The sequence below is a fragment of the Scyliorhinus torazame genome, chromosome 10 (genome assembly GCF_047496885.1).
Source record: "Scyliorhinus torazame isolate Kashiwa2021f chromosome 10, sScyTor2.1, whole genome shotgun sequence".
Taxonomy (NCBI): Eukaryota; Metazoa; Chordata; class Chondrichthyes; order Carcharhiniformes; family Scyliorhinidae; genus Scyliorhinus; species Scyliorhinus torazame.
In genome coordinates this window covers 60973561-60989549 of record NC_092716.1, presented here as the reverse complement: position 1 = coordinate 60989549, position 15989 = coordinate 60973561, and the positions used below count along the sequence as shown (strand labels likewise).

At 47.7% G+C, this 15989-nt stretch overlaps 1 protein-coding gene across 2 annotated transcripts in view; it reads right to left on the bottom strand.

Moving 5' to 3' along the window:
- Positions 1-15989, bottom strand: part of gpt2 (glutamic pyruvate transaminase (alanine aminotransferase) 2) — a 96043-nt gene that overhangs the window by 39657 nt on the left and 40397 nt on the right. For both annotated transcript variants that reach the window (XM_072518183.1, XM_072518182.1), the window contains exons 9-10: positions 14881-15036; positions 12327-12439 (exon numbers count right to left, since the gene is read on the bottom strand). In XM_072518183.1, coding sequence (XP_072374284.1) covers positions 12327-12439; positions 14881-15036 — 269 coding nt within the window. The remainder of the gene's footprint in view (positions 1-12326; positions 12440-14880; positions 15037-15989) is intronic.

The following is a 15989-nucleotide window of genomic DNA, read 5'->3' as shown; positions in this document are numbered from 1 at the left end:
ATGGCACCACACTTGGACTATTGTGTCCAGTTCTGGTCGCCTCATTATAGGAAGGAAGGATGTGGATGCTTTGGAGAGGGTACAGAGGAGATTTACCAGGATGCTGCCTGGACTGGAATGCATGCCTTATGAAGAAAGGTTGAGGGAGCTAGGGCTGTTCTCACTGGAGCAAAGAAGGCAGAGAGGTGACTTGATAGAGGTGTACAAGGCGATGAGAGACATGGATAGAGTGGATAGCCAGAGACTTTTCCCCAGGGTGGAAATGGCTGTCACGAGAGGACATAAAGGAAGGTATAGGGGAGATGTCAGAGGTAGGTTCCTTACACAGAGTGGTGGGTGTGGGGAATGCACTGCCAGCAGAGGTGGTGGAGTCAGTCATTAGGGACATTTGAGCGACTCTTAGACAGGCACATAGACAGCAGTAAATTGAAGGGGTGTAGGTTAGGTTGATCTTAGACTAGGATAAATGGTCGGCACAACATAGTGGGCTGAAGGGCATGTACTGTGCTGTACTGGTCTATGTTCTAGGCTGGCCCAATCACGCCCACATGTTCTGGTCTTGCCCCAGACTTGATGGGTACTGACTGGACTGCCTTCTTCGAGGCAATGTTCAAATGTGGTCGGGATGAGGGTGGAGCCATGCCAGAGAGTGGCAGTCTTCGGGGCATCAGAACAGCCAGATCTCTTCATGGGGAGGAGTGCCGATGCCCTTGCCTACCTGTTTGCCCGCCGGCTGGCTGTCAGCAGCACCCACTAAAGCTGCAGACTGGCTGTCCGACCTGTCAGAATATCAAATTTACCATCCATGGATCGGAAGAAGGCTTCCACAGAACGTAGGAGCCATTCAGTCGGTTGCTCCAAGACCTGTTCATGACCAACAACTAGGGAGCCAAGGACAAAGAGAGTTGCCACGACACAGAAGGAAAGGGAAAGTTTAACCAAACCCAACAGGAGAACCAACGAGGGCAGGAGCAATAACAATGGGAACCAGGGGGAGAAAAGAGGGAGAAACCAGCGGGGAGCAATACACAGGGGACCACAATGGCCTTTGCTGCGAAGAACGGATGAAAGAATGGAAAGAAGAAACTGTGATAAATCCATGTAAATAGTTAAAACCGATCTCGATGTAAATAACTAATGGTACACCCTAGGTGCTCTTGCATACTTCTCATTGTTCTGTTCGTATTTATATTTGTTATGTATACCACAAAACCCAATTAAAAATTTTAAAATTAAATTTTGCTCTTCACAACGGTTTCTCGTAGTTTTCCACCACTAATCAGCCCAATTGGCCGGCCACCACCAGGTATCTCTCGCTCTCTTCCCTTTTTTTGAATCGTGATATTTACCATCCACCAGTCCTAAGGCACCACTCCAATATTCAAGGAGAATAAAGATGGTGGTCAGAGCTCAAGTATCTTCATTCTAGCTTTCCTAAGCAACCAAAAATGTATCCCATCCAGGTCAGGTGGGATTAAACAGAGGAGACAGCATGCAATGGGCAGAGCTATGCAATCTCACAATCACAAGATCAGATCAAAAGGTCTGTAGTTGTGCCACATCAGTCATGAATGGTGGTGGACAATTAAATAACTAACGAGAGGAGCATGAGTATCACCTTCCTCAACAAAAGCAGAACCAAAGACATGAGTCCAAAAGCCAAATATTCACAACCATTTTCAGCTCGAAATGCTGAGCAGATAATTCCTCTCTGCCTCCTTCTGGAGGTCCACACTATCACAGATGCCAGTCTTTAGTCAATGTTATTCATTCCATGTGAGGTTGCAATATGGCTCAGTGCACTGGATAAAGTAAATATCCAGACAACATCTACAGTGAAAACTTACACCATAAGACATGGAGCAGATTTAAGCCATTCGGATCATCGAGTCTGCTCTGCCATTTGATTATGATAGATATTTTTCTCATCCCCATTCTCCTGCCTTCCCCCCGTAACTCCTGATCCCCTTATTACTTAAGAACCTATCAATTTTTGTCTTAAAGACACTATGACTTGGCCTCCACGACCATCTGCAACATGTTCCACAGATTCACCGTCCGCTGGCTGAAGAAATTCCTCCTCATCTCAGTTTTAAAGGATCGTCGCTTCAGTCTCAGGCTGTGCCCTCGGGTTCTAGTCTCTCCTACTAGTGGAAACATCTTCTCCATGTCCACTCTATTTAGGCCTCTCAGTTTCTCCAAGTTTCAATTAGGTTCCCCCTCATTCTTTTAATCTCCATAGAATACAGACCCAGAGTCCTCAATCGCTCCTCACATGTCATTCCCTGAATCACTCTGGTGAACCTTCTTTGGACCCTCTCCAAGGCCAGCACATCCTTTCATGAGATACGGGGCCCAAAACTGCTCACAATGTTCCAAATGGGGTATGACCAGAGCCTTATACAGCCTCAGCAGTACATCCCTGCTCTTGCATTTTCATCCTCTTGAAATGAATGCTAACATTGCATTTGCTTTCCTAACTGCCAACTGAACCTGCATGTTAACCACTAGGGAATCCTCAACGAGGACTCCCAAGTCCCTTTGTGCTTCAGATTTCCAAAGCCTTTCCCCATTTAGAAAATAGTCTGTGCCTCTATTCTTCCTACCAAAGTGCACAACCTCACTTTTCCGCATTGTATTCCATCTGCCACTTCTTTGACCACTCTCCTATCCTGTCCAAGTCCTTCTGTAGTCTCCCGTTTCCTCAACATATCTTTGTATCATCTGCAAACCTAGCAACAACGCCCTCAAGTTCCTTCTTCCAGATTGCTAATGTATATCGTGAATAGCTGGGGTCCCAACACTGACCCCTGTGGAACACCACTAGTTACCGGCTACTATTCTGAAAAATACCCCTTTATCCCACTCTCTGCCTTCTGCCAGTCAAACAATCTTCTAGGATAAACCCACTCCAACAAATTACCACTCCATCAGTTTCTCTAAACAGTGATGGAAGTTGCCATCTATCAGCTGGCACTTACTCAATAATCTGAAGTTCAGTTTGGGTTCTGCAATTACCATTTGGCTCCAAACTCCATTACAGCCTTGCTCCAAACACATAGCAAAGAACTGAATTCCAGAAGTTGGACGAGAATGACTCCCCTTGACATCATGGCAGCACCTTGACCAAGCAAAGCAAAGGAGCCCTAGTAAAATTGAAGACAATGGGAATCATCACGTCCAGGTTCCCCAACAAGACACATATTATGATTTATGCATATAATTGCTTGTTCATCAACACTCGGTCAAAATCATGGCACTCCCTTATTCGCAACCATGTGGGTGTACGTTCATCACAAACAGTGCAATGAAAATTGAAGCGCACAAGAAAATCTGGCAAGCGAAAGACAAATCAGTGGGACATTTAAAAACCTTGTACACAAGTACATGCAGTATTCAGAATAAGGTCATTGAGCTAATAGCATAAATAGAGACAAATGGGTACAATTTGGTGGGGATTACTGAAACATGGTTGCGGAATGCCTGGGAGTTGAAAGTTCAAGGGTACTCAGTATTCAGAAGGATAGACAGGATGGAACAAGAGGTGGAGTTGCCTTATTGGTTAAAGATAACATCAAGGCTGTGTTAAGAAAAGATATTGGCACAAAGGTCTAAAATGTTGAATCGATCTGGGTGGAAATAAAAAGGAAGGGAAAAAAACTTCTTGGTACAAGTAATTTACAGATCCTTGAGCAATACTTCCAAAATGGGGCATAGTCTAAACGAAAAAATAATGAGGGCTTGAGAGAAGGGCAGAATGGTAATCATGGATTATTTTAACATGCATCTTGACTGGATTAATCAAATTGGCAAGGGTAGCCTCGAGGGCGATTTCACAGAGTGTATGAGGGATTGTTTCTTAGAGCAATATGTTATGGAGCAGGCTATTTTAGATTTAGTATTATGTAACGAAGAAGGGTTGATTATTAGTCTTGTCATTAAGGATCCTCTTGGAAGGAGTGATCACAGCATGCTACAATTTAGAATTCAGATTGAGCGAGAGAAAGAATTTTAGCGTTGGGCAGAGGTAATTATACATTCCTGAGGAAAGAGTTGGCTGAAGTAGACTGGGCACAAATAACCGAGGGTAGGACAATTGAGGAACAACGGATGTTCAGGGAGATATTAAATACCACTCAATTATAGTATATTCCTGCGAGGAAGAGGAATTGTAAAAGGGAGAAAAACGTTCCATGGCTAAAAAAAAGTCAAAGTGGAAATAAAGGCAAAAACTAGGGTATACCATACTGTAGAAGCTAGTGGTAAGCTGCAGGATTGGGAGAACTTTGTACGGTTCAGCAAAAGGCTACTAAAAATAAAATCAAAAGGACCAAGATCAACTACAAAAGGAAACTAGCAGAAAACAGTGTTTTAATTATATGAAGAGGAAGAGAATAGCTAAAGTAAATGTTGGCTCTTTAGAGGATAGTGCAGATAAGGTAATAATGGAAAACAGAACCAATATTTTGCCTCTGCCTTCACATTTCGGATAATAAAAATTTCCCAAAACTGCAGTTAATGCAGAGGAACGTGGTGCAATAACAAGCTAGGGAGATGGTATTGAATAACCTATTGGGATTAAAGGCAGATAAGTCTCCAGGACTTGATGGCATGCAACCTAGGGTATTAAAAGAGGGGCAGCAGAGATAGTGGATGCATTAGTTACGGCATTTCAAAATTCCCTGGATTCTGGAAAAGTTCCGGTGGATTGGAAACATGCTAATGTGACACCCTATTCAAAATGAGGGGCAAAAAGTAGGGAACTACAGACCGATTAGCTTGACCTCTGTGGTAGGGAAGTTGCTGGAATCAATCATGAAGGAGGTGATGACTGAACATTTGGAAAAACATGGGCCCTGGTACTTCCCCTGTTTCTGGGGCCTTGATCTCCACAACAACCAACCCCCCCACATCCCACACACAATCTTGACATTTTTAATAAGGAAGCAGTGTCCGGAAAACACCCCACCCCGCAGCAGCTCAATACAATAACCCTTTTCTGTTTGTAAAGTACCCCACACCTTCATTCCATAAGTTTATTCTACAGCAAAGTGAAGACCGAACAACAATGTGGTCTAGAGCGGACCCCAAATGCCAGCTGACGTGTACAGATGTCTGCTGTGTGGTCTCACTACAAGAATGCTTCCAGGGATAAACAACTGCAGCGATGAGGATAGATTGGAAAGGTTAGGTCTATTTTCCTTGGAGAACAGAAGGATTAAAGGAGGCTTGATAGAGTATCCAAGATCCTGAGAGATATGGACTGGGTGAATAGTGGGAAACTGATGCCCCTCAAAGTGCAGAGGGTACAGATTCAGAATAATGAGCAAAAGGAGTAGTGATGCGAGGAAAATTATTTTCATCCAGAGGGTGGTTGGAGTCTGGAATGAACGTCCTGAAAAGGTTGATTTGATTGGAGGTATTGAAAAGGGAATTGGATTACTAGCTGAAAAGAAAAATGTGCAAGCTTATGGGAATAAGGCAGGGGAATGGGGACTAGGTAGAATATTCCTTCAGAGAGCTGGTGCAGATTTGATGGGCCAAATGGCTTCCTGCTGCACTGTAAGGTTTTGTGATTCTGTGAAGTCCTTATATCTATGTAAGTCGGCATTACTCAAACAATTAGATTAGAGAGTTACTTAATAGGGCTGTGTAAGAGCAATCCTACTGCAAGGGCTCGGGAGAGATCCCAGCAATGTACACATTTGTATATGTAATGATAGTGTAAGCTCCCACCAAACGGTTTATTAGCTCAATATTATTTTTTTGATGAATGATATACATTATAGAAAATATTGCAAGGTAGGAGTCCTCATCAAACTGCATTTGCTAGATATTTGTTGGGAAGTGTCACTTTGGCCAATTGTCTACACAGTGAAGGAAGGCAATTTAAAATAACATTTTATTAGAGCTCAGAAACATCGCAGACTTCATGCTTATTAATCACATGATTTTTATTTAAGGGGAAGAGGCTAGATAGTGTTCGGCAAGTTTCCATAAACAGCAATTTTTTTTAAAAACCGGCCAGTTCATATTTTTTGTTTGGTGACAGCCTTGAACACCCCCCCCCCCCCCCCCCCCCCGCCCGCCCCACCACCCTCCCAACCATTTCCTCAGGCCCTGTTCCAAGTGCAATCTTGGTTTGCAAAGTACTTGATTTACTTTTAAGATAGCTTTATTAACGCGTGATTTGTGTATTTGTATCTCCAGATCCATTTGCGCCTTGAACCAGTTTTTTTTTTTTAATACAAATAATTTTTATTAAGGTTTTTCATAAAATATCAATAACAAAATGAAAAAGGAACCCAACAGGGTTAAGTTCAAAACAGTCTCAGAAAGCAACCCTCCATACCCCCCTCCCCCCTGTACATAAATAATAAATTAACATTGACACCCTGACTTAACACAACAGGTATATTCACCCCCTCAGACCCTCCAGTGTAAATAACGAAAACAAAAATAGAAATAAAGTAACCCCCACCCACCCCCCCCCCCCCCCCCCCCCCGAGTTGCTGCTGCCATTGACCAATGTCTACCGTAGTCTAAGAATGTTGCCACCGCCTAAAGAACCCTTGTACCGACCCTCTCAAGGCTGATTTCGCCCTCTCCAACTTAATAAACCCCGCCATATCGTTGATCCAGGATTCCACGCTTGGGGGCCTCACATCCTTCCACTGAAGAAGAATCCTTTGCCGGGCTACCAGGCACGCAAAGGCCAGAATACCGGCCTCTTTTGCCTCCTGCACTCCCGGCTCCTCTGCAACCCCAAATATTGCGAGCCCCCAGCCCGGTTTGACCCTGGATCCTACCACCCTCGACACCGTCCTCGCTACGCCCTTCCAAAATTCCTCCAGCGCTGGGCACGCCCAAAACATATGGGTGTAATTTGCTGGGCTCCCTGAGCACATAACACACCTGTCCTCCCCCGCAAAAAAAGGCTCATCCTTGTCCCGGTCATGTGTGCCCTGTGCAGCACCTTATACTGTACGAGGCTGAGCCTCGTGCACGATGAGGAAGAGTTCACCTTCCTTAGAGCATCTGCCCACGTCCCTTCCTCAATCTCCTCTCCCAACTCCTCCTCACACTTGCCTTTCACCTCCACCACCGAGGCCTCCTCCTCCTCCGGCATCACCTGGTAAGTTTCCGAGATCTCCTCCCTCCCCCCCCCCCCCCCCCCCCCCCCCCCCGAGAGCACCCTGTCCTGTACGGTGTGTGGCAGTAGCCGCAGGAATTCCACCACCTGCCGCCTGGCAAACGCCCTTACCTGGTACCTGAAGGTGTTCCCCGGGGGGAGCCCGTACTTCTCCTCCAGCTCACCCAGGCTCGCAAACTTCCCATCCACAAACAGGTCCCCCAACCTTCGTATCCCTGCCCTGTGCCACCCCGAAAACACTCCATCTGCTCTCCCTGGGACGAACCGGTGGTTTCACCGTAATGGGGTCCACACCGAGGCCCCAGCTTCCCCCCTGTGCCGCCTCCACTGCCCCCAAATTTTGAGGGCAGCCGGCACCACCGGGCTCGTGGTATACCTCCTTGGAGGGTACAGCAGCGGCGCCATTGCCAGCGCCCCCAGATGCGTACCCACTCAAGACGCCGTCTCCAACCTCTTCCATGCAGCCCCCTCCCCCTCCATCACCCACTTGCGCACCACCGTCGCATTGGCGGCCCAGTAGTACCCACAGAGGTTCGGCAGTGCCAGCCCCCCCCCGATCTCTACTCTGCTCCAGGAACACCCTTCTCACCCTCGGAGTTCCTCGCACCCACACAAACCCCATTATACTCCTGTTGACCCGCCTAAAAAAGGCCTTCGGGATAAACATGGGGAGGCACTGGAACAGGAACAAAAACCTTGGGAGCACCGTCATTTTGACTGACTGCACCCTACCCGCCAAGGACAGTGGCAACGCATCCCACCTCTTGAACTCCTCCTCCATTTGCTCCACCAGCCTTGTGAAATTAAGCCTATGCTGGGCACCCCAACTCCTGGCCACCTGAACCCCCAAATACCTGAAGCTCCTCTCCGCCCTTTTTAATGGGAGCGCGCCAATCCCCCTCTCCTGGTCCCCTGGGTGAACCATGAACAGCTCGCTCTTCCCCATGTTGAGCTTGTACCCAGAGAAATCCCCGAATTCCCTAAGAATCCTCATTACCTCCGGCATTCCCCCCACCGGGTCCGCCACATATAGCAGCAAGTCGTCCGCATTGAGCGACACCCTATGCTCCTCCCCACCCCGCACCAACCCCCTTCAGTTCCTCGACTCCCTCAGTGCCATAGCCAGGGGTTCAATCGCCAGTGCGAAGAGCTGGCTCATCCCTCGGTGCAACCGAAAGTACTCGGACCTCCTCCTGTTTGTGGCCACACTTGGCATCGGGACCTCATATAACAGCCTAACCCACCTGACAAAACCCTCCCCAAACACAAACCTCTTCAGCACCATCCACAGGTACCACACTCTACCCTATCGAAGGCTTTCTCAGCGTCCATCGCCACCACTATCTCCGGCTCCCCCTCCCTCACCGGCACCATGATAACGTTCAAAAGCCCCCGCACATTCGCGTTCAACTGCCTCCCCTTCACGAACCCAGTCTGGTCTTCGTGGATGATGCGGCACACAATCCTCAAGGCTAAGACTTTCGCCAGCACCTTGGCATCTACATTTAGCAACGAAATCAGCCTGTAAGACCCACACTGCAGGGATCCTTGTCCCGCTTCAGGATCAAGATCAGTGCCCGGGACATCGTCGGGGGCCTCATTGAAGGTCCCCTTGCCTCATTGAAGGTCCTAATTAGCAACGGGCCCAACAGGTCCATATTTTTTTATAGAATTCGACCGGGAAACCATCCGGCCCCGGTGCCTTCCCCGCCTGCATGCTTCCTATCCCTTTGGTCCACTCCTCCAGCCCAATCAGGGCACCCAATCCCGCCACCAGTCCCTCCTCCACCTTCGGAAACCTCAATTGGTCCAGGAAGCGGCCCATCAATCCCTCCTCCAGTGGGGGCTCGGACTGGTACAATTCCTCATAGAAGTCCCTGAAGACCCCATTGATGCCAGCCCCACTCCACACCACACTCCGTCCCCTGTCCTTAACTCCCCCGATCTCCCTAGCTGCGTCCCGCTTCCGAAGCTGATGCGCCAGCATCCGGCTTGCCTTTTCCCCATACTTGTAAATCGCCCCCTGGGCCTTCCTCCACTGCACCTCCGCCTTCCTGGTGGTCACCAGGTCGAATTCGGCCTGGAGGCTGCATCTCTTCCTCAACAATCCTTCCTCGGGCACCTCCGCATACCTCCGGGCTACTCTCACCATCTCCCCCACCGGTCTCTCCCTCTCCCCCCGCTCCCTCCTCTCCTTGTGGGCCCTAATGGAGATCAGCTCTCCCCTAACCACCGCCTTCAGCGCCTCCCATACCATCCCCACTCGGACCTCCCCGTTATCGTTGGCCTCCAGGTACCTCTCTATACTTCCTCAGACCCGCTCGCTCACCTCCTCGTCCGCCAACAGCCCCACCTCCAAGCGCCACAACGGGCGCTGGTCCCTCTCCTCCCCCAGCTCTAAGTCCACCCAATGCAGGGCATGGTCCGAAATAGCTATCGCCGAGTACTCGGTATCCTCTACTCTCGCTATCAGCGCCCTGCTCAAAATAAAAAAGTCGATTCAGGAATAAGCCTTATGGACACGCGAGAAGAATGAAAATTCCCTCGCCCCCTACCTTGCAAATCTCCAAGGGTCCACCCCTCCCATCTGGTCCATAAACCCCCTCAGCACTCTAGCCGCCGCCGGCTTCCTACCCGTCCTAGACCTAGAGTGATCCAGTGCCGGATCCAGCACCGTGTTAAAGTCTCCCCCCATTATCAGGCCCCCCACCTCAAGTCTGGGATCTGACTCAACATGCGCCGCATAAAACCCGCATCGTCCCAATTCGGGGCATACACATTGACCAGTACCACCCTCTCTTCCTGCAGCTTACCACTTACCATTACGTACCTACCGCCATAGTCTGCCACAATGCTCGCCGCCTCGAATGACACCTTCTTTCCCACCAAGATCACCACCCCTCTATTTTTGGCATCCAGCCCCGAATGAAACACCTGACCTACCCACCCTTTCCTTAATCTTACCTGGTCTGCCACCTTCACGTGTGTCTCCTGGAGCATAACTACATCCGCCTTCAGCCCCTTCAGATGCACGAACACGCGGGCTCGCTTGGCCAGCCCATTCAGTCCCCTTACATTCCAGGTCATCAGCCGGATCAGGGGGCCCCCCTCACCCCGGGACTAGTATTAACCCCTCCTCGGCCAGCCACGTGCCCGCACTCCCCTCCCGGCCCGTTCCCCACGGTGGCAGACCCCCGTCTCGACCCCCCCCCCCCCACTCGCTCCAGCTCCCCCTTGACCATAGCAGCAGCAACTCGATTCCCCCCCACCCCCCAGGACCCATCCTAGCTGTTTTACTCCCCCCATTGCACATCCGCAAGTCAGCTGACTCCTGCTGACCCCGACCACTGCCACCTCTCCTTCGACTCCTCACATTGTGTGACGCACCCTCCTCTTCCGTTCTCCATCCACAGGCTCTCCCCCTTCCCCTTCCCCCCCCCCCCCCCCCCCCCCCCCCATCCCAAACACGGGAAACAACCCTCGCTTCCCGGCCTCGGCCCCGCCCCCTCCAGTCTTCAGCGTGGGAAAAAGCCCGCGCTTTCCACCTACCCGGCCCCGCCACCTTTGCCGCAGCTCCTTTTACAGGCCCAGTCCTCTCACCCCGACTCGGGCCTCCCCCTCCCCCGCGGGGCCCCATCGCACCGCCAGCCATCCACCCCTGTTCCCTCTGCTTACCCACCCTCCAAGAGCCCCCCCCCCCGACCAACCCAACCAAAACAGTGCCCAACCCACCCTAACCGCCTTCACCGACCAGAAAGAGAAAAACACAAAAGAAAAAAAAAGAGACCAAGAGCAAAGGACCCCCCCTCCAAAAGTAACATATCAACCGCAATCCCCAAACGCCCATCCCGACCCTCAATCTGTGTCCAACTTCTCAACCTGAACAAAGGCCCACTCCTCCTCCGGAGACTCAAAATAAATGGTGCCGGTCCTTGTAGGTGACCCACAGTCACACCGGCTGCAACATGGCAAACTTCACCCCCTTCCTGTGCAGCACCGCCTTCGCTCGATTGTACCCGGCCCTCCTCTTCGCCACCTCTGCACTCCAGTCCTGGTATATTCGAACCTCCGCGTTCTCCCACCTGCTGCTCCTCTCCTGCTTGGCCCACCTGAGCACACACTCCCGATCAGCGAACCGATGAAACCGCACCAGCACCGCCCACGGAGGCTCGTTAGCCTCGTGTCTCCTCGTCAGCACTCTATGGGCCCCTTCCAGCTCTAGGAGCCCCTGGAAGGACCCCACTTCCATCAGCGAGTTCAAAATGGTGACCACATAGGCCCCCAAGTCCGGCCCCTCCAGGAGGCCCAGAATCCGCAGATTCTTCCGCCTCAACCAATTCTCCATCTCCTCGAACCGCTCCTGCCATTTCTTGTGGAGCGCCTCCACCTTTAATCGCCAGGCTGAAGATCTCGTCCTCGTTGTCGGAGATCTTTTGTCGGGCCTCGCGGATCGCCACCCCCTGGGCCTGTGTCTCCAGCAGCTTATCAATAGAAGCCTTCATCGGCTCAAGCAGGTCCACTTTAATCTCTCTGAAGCAGCGCTGGATACCCTCCTGTTGCTCCTGCGCCCACTGCATCCACGCTGCCTGGTCTCCACCTGCCGCCATTTTGTTCTTCTTCCCTCGCACCTTCTTCGGGTCCACCACCACCTTTTTAGTCGCCCCGCTCCTGGTAAAAGCCATATACTATCGGGGAATTGTTGTAATCTCCTTCCCACACCGGGAAACGTCAAAAAAGTGCCGTTGGGGACCCTGAAAAGAGCCCAAAAGTCCGTTTTTGCGGGAGCCGCCGAATGTGCGACTTAGCTCCGCATAGCCACAACCGGAAGTCGCCTTGAACCAGTTTGAACTCCACATGATTGAAGTAGCTTTCTCCCACCTTACAATTATCTGTATGGAAATTAATTTGCCAATTACATGCCTTTAATTGCACTTAATGCTTTCTCAGTGAACTCCTGATTTATGGTTATTGAAGTGATTCATCATCACCAGAATGGTCGAGCACCGAAAAAAAAATAAAAAATTATTATAGTCACTCACCTTAAAACATAAATAAAGTGGGATTCAAATTGTTCAGGTATTTAAATATACAATTAGTTAAATCAATAAAGGATTTACTTTTAAAACAGTTAAGACACATGGATTTACTATGAGTCATTGACTTTAGACTTCACCTGAAATGATACGTTCCTTCCTTTTGTCCAAAACCACTGCCAGGAACCACACAGATTCCAGTCTCCTCTAGGAGTCTCATACAGTAAAACATATCTGGAGCCATACCATGGGTCTAAACCAAGAACAACTTTAATTAGGACAGTCAAAACAGACTTAAATCAAGCATTCCAAAATCAATTCCTTATGAGTCAACTGAAAAGGTTGTAGCAAGTATGTTGTTCAACAAAAGTCCCAAGGTTTTTAACTGTACAATACATGCAGAAATTCAATGAGAATCAGTACCCCACATAATTTCCCCACCCCAAATGTAAAATAAAACGCATATCATGCTGCCAAAGTCAATGGCACAACCGATTTTATCCATTTGAAACAAACAACTGATCGGATATACAAGAATCAACTCTTAAAAATCAGTCCCAGAAAGAAAATCATGCATCCAGCATAAATGCCTGCAAGACCCATTAAGGATCTCTGGTGCTGGGCGGCAGGGTAGTGCAGTGGTTAGCACTGCTGCCTCACAGCACCGAGCACTCAGGTTCGATCCCGGCCCTGGGTCACTGTCCGTGAGACGTTTGTACGGGTCTCACCCCCACATCCCAAAGATGTGCAGGCTAGGTGGATTGGTTACATTAAATTGCCCTTGAATTGTAAAAAAAAAACTACTCCATTTATTTTTTGAAAAGGATGTCTGGTGCTCACCCTGTCAAGTCTTGAGGGGTCAAAGGTAGGTTGCATCATTCAAATGAAACCAAATGGACACCCAGGCTCAATGAGTGACTAATAAATGGCGGAGGCACGAAGTATGATGGAAGGTTACTCTTTAAGAAGAAACGGAGGATAGGGCTGGGGCTGCTGCCATTGTACAGAAGCTAAAGAATTTCACCATGAGGTAATTTGCGTAGTTTTAACCTTTCACTGACCTTTTGACATATCCAATAATGTTATGGGTGAGAGAGAGAGAGAGAGAGCGCGAGAGAATAAAAGATGAAGAGACATAGAGAATGAAGAGAGATAGATGATCAGGGTGACGTGGCTTGTAACCAATCATAAGTAGCACTTGAGAGGCGACCATCTTTAGTCAGGCACAGCTTGGCTTCTTTTACTCAGCTTTCAGGGATCCAAGTCACAACCCCAGTGGACCCCATCAACCAATACACTTATTCGCTCTCGGTAGAGGCTCGTCACTCTTCCTCCCGGCTGTGGAGTGGGGACTCCTCGCCAACGAGTCACCTTCAAGGTATTCCCCCTTTGAAGAAGGGGAGGCAAAATTCTACCCCAAACAAGACCCCATGGAAATTGTGGAGTTATGTATCCCAGTCAATTTTATAATCTTCACTAGATTATGGCAGGAGTGACTAGTAGAATTGTACATTTGTAGTTCCAAAGTGCCCATGTACCATTTATCAGGAGTAGGCCATATAGTGCCCTCAAGTCCAGTCCACCATTTAATAAAATCATAGCTGATCTTTGGCTTCAACTCTAGCTCATCCATATATTTCTTGATTCTCTTCCTGCCCTCAAAAATATATCTACCAGAGTCTTGAACATATTCAATGATTGTGCAACTATAGCCCTCTAGTGTAGAAAATTCCAAATGTGCACAACCTTATGAGTGAAGAACATTCCCATCTCAATCCTAAATGGCAAACCACTTATCCTGATACTATGCACCCTAGTTACTCCCCAGCCAGTGGAATCAGCTTCACAGCATTTATCCCATCAAGGACTCTGGAGCAGCCCTTTCATCCCAGGAATCAATCTGGGGATCCTTTATTGCACCTCCTCGAAGGGAGGAATATTCTTCCTTAGGTAAGGGGACTAAAACTGTACCGTTGTTTGCGGACAGTCTTGGCACTGTTCTGTTACACAAAATCTGCATTAATTACAACAAGTGCAGGTTGCAAAAGGCAAATGTAAGCAAGAGTTCCAATCAAGATTCAAAGACAAGAAATAGACAATTTACTTAGCCCAAACTATGTGTTCTATAACTGGAACATCACTACATATTTGCAAATTGCAAATCTTCACATAGAAAATACTCTAAATTTGTCTTCTGTTCTTTAAAGACAAAAAATATTCAATTTCACCGAATTAAAATGTTTAGCTGAACATAAAGTATAATTTTCAACACACTACTTGTCAATATATTTTTTTTTAAAGTGTGAAAACTTACATACCTCTTAAAAACAGCACAGCAAAAAACTATACTTCTAGACATAGTGCATGGAACAAAGATGGCCACGCATTTGAATTCCTTGTTTCAAATACTCAGCAAGATCAATGGGAAGTATGGAGTGAAAAATGCATCTCAGTATGGAAAGAGGAAATCATATAGGAGTGCCATGGGAACGGATTGAAAATGGCATTTGTTGGTCACACAGCCAACAGATTAGCTCTGACAGGCAAAGTAAAAAGTAAATGTGTAAAAGAAAAAAAAAAGACCTAAATAGCCTTACAAAAGTTAACAAACCTCTCTCTAAAATTAGATAATTTCTAGTCATTGTAAGTAAATGCAGAAGCAGTTGTACATTTGCTATTTCCAGATTTACAAACCTCAGCTTCTATGATAGCTTTGGAAGGGATGAATATTCTTGGAAATGCATACATAGCCCCTTGAAGATGGTTGCAGCGCATTCCAGGAATTGTATTCAAGACCTTCTCTGTTAACTTGGCTTTCTCAGCAAGGTTATGCAATATCCCCATCTTCTCCTACAAATTGAACAAACATACCTCATTAAAAGGTTAAATCGCGATGCACTACATTTATGTTTCAGTTAACACAACATAATTAACTTTTGTGCCTATAGATTAAACACACCTATAAATTCAGAGCTCCAAGTCTGATCTGTAAGCCAGGTTTTTGGACAATTATAGTAGTTATTGAAGAAAGCATCGTGTCTGCAGGATGTATACAAAGTGGGATCGTGTCTGCAGTGGTACTGGAAGAATATTTGTCTTTGTATGCAATAGAAGAGCTTCACTTTTTAGGATTCAGCTGGGAACCAGTTTATAAAAAAATATTCTTTCATGGGATGTGGGTGTTGCTGGTCTTGTTGCCCATCCCTAACTGCCCTCGAACCTTGCTTGGTGGTTTCAGAGCGCAGTTCAGAGTTAATCACATTGCTGTGGACCTGGACTCTCATGGAAAAGGGCATTAGTGAACCAGATGGATTTTTAGAACAATCACCATTGTTTTCATGGTCACTATTTATTGATTAACCCAATGTTTTTCTTTGCATGGTAATCCTTTTACTCTCCCTTCATTGTTGTACTGGAGACTTCAGTGATTGAACAATGCAAGAGCATTTTAGCAAGAGGGGAAAAAAAAAAAAAAAAAAAAAAAAAAACTGGAAATGTTTAAAATTTATTTTCTTTTTATCCATTTAGGAGGTCCGGACGTCACTGGTTAGGCCAGCATTTATTGCCCATCCCTTGTTAAAATAAATTTAGAGTACCCAATTCTTTTTTTCCCAATTAATGGGCATTTAGCATGGCCAATCCATCTAACCTGCACATCTTTGGGTTGTTGGGGATGAGACGCACGCAGACACGGGGAGAATGTGCAAACTCCACACAGACCGTTATTGCCCATCCGAGTTGCCCTTCATGCGCCATTGCTGTCCCCGAGGTGTAGGTACACACAGTGCTGTTAAAAGGATGGG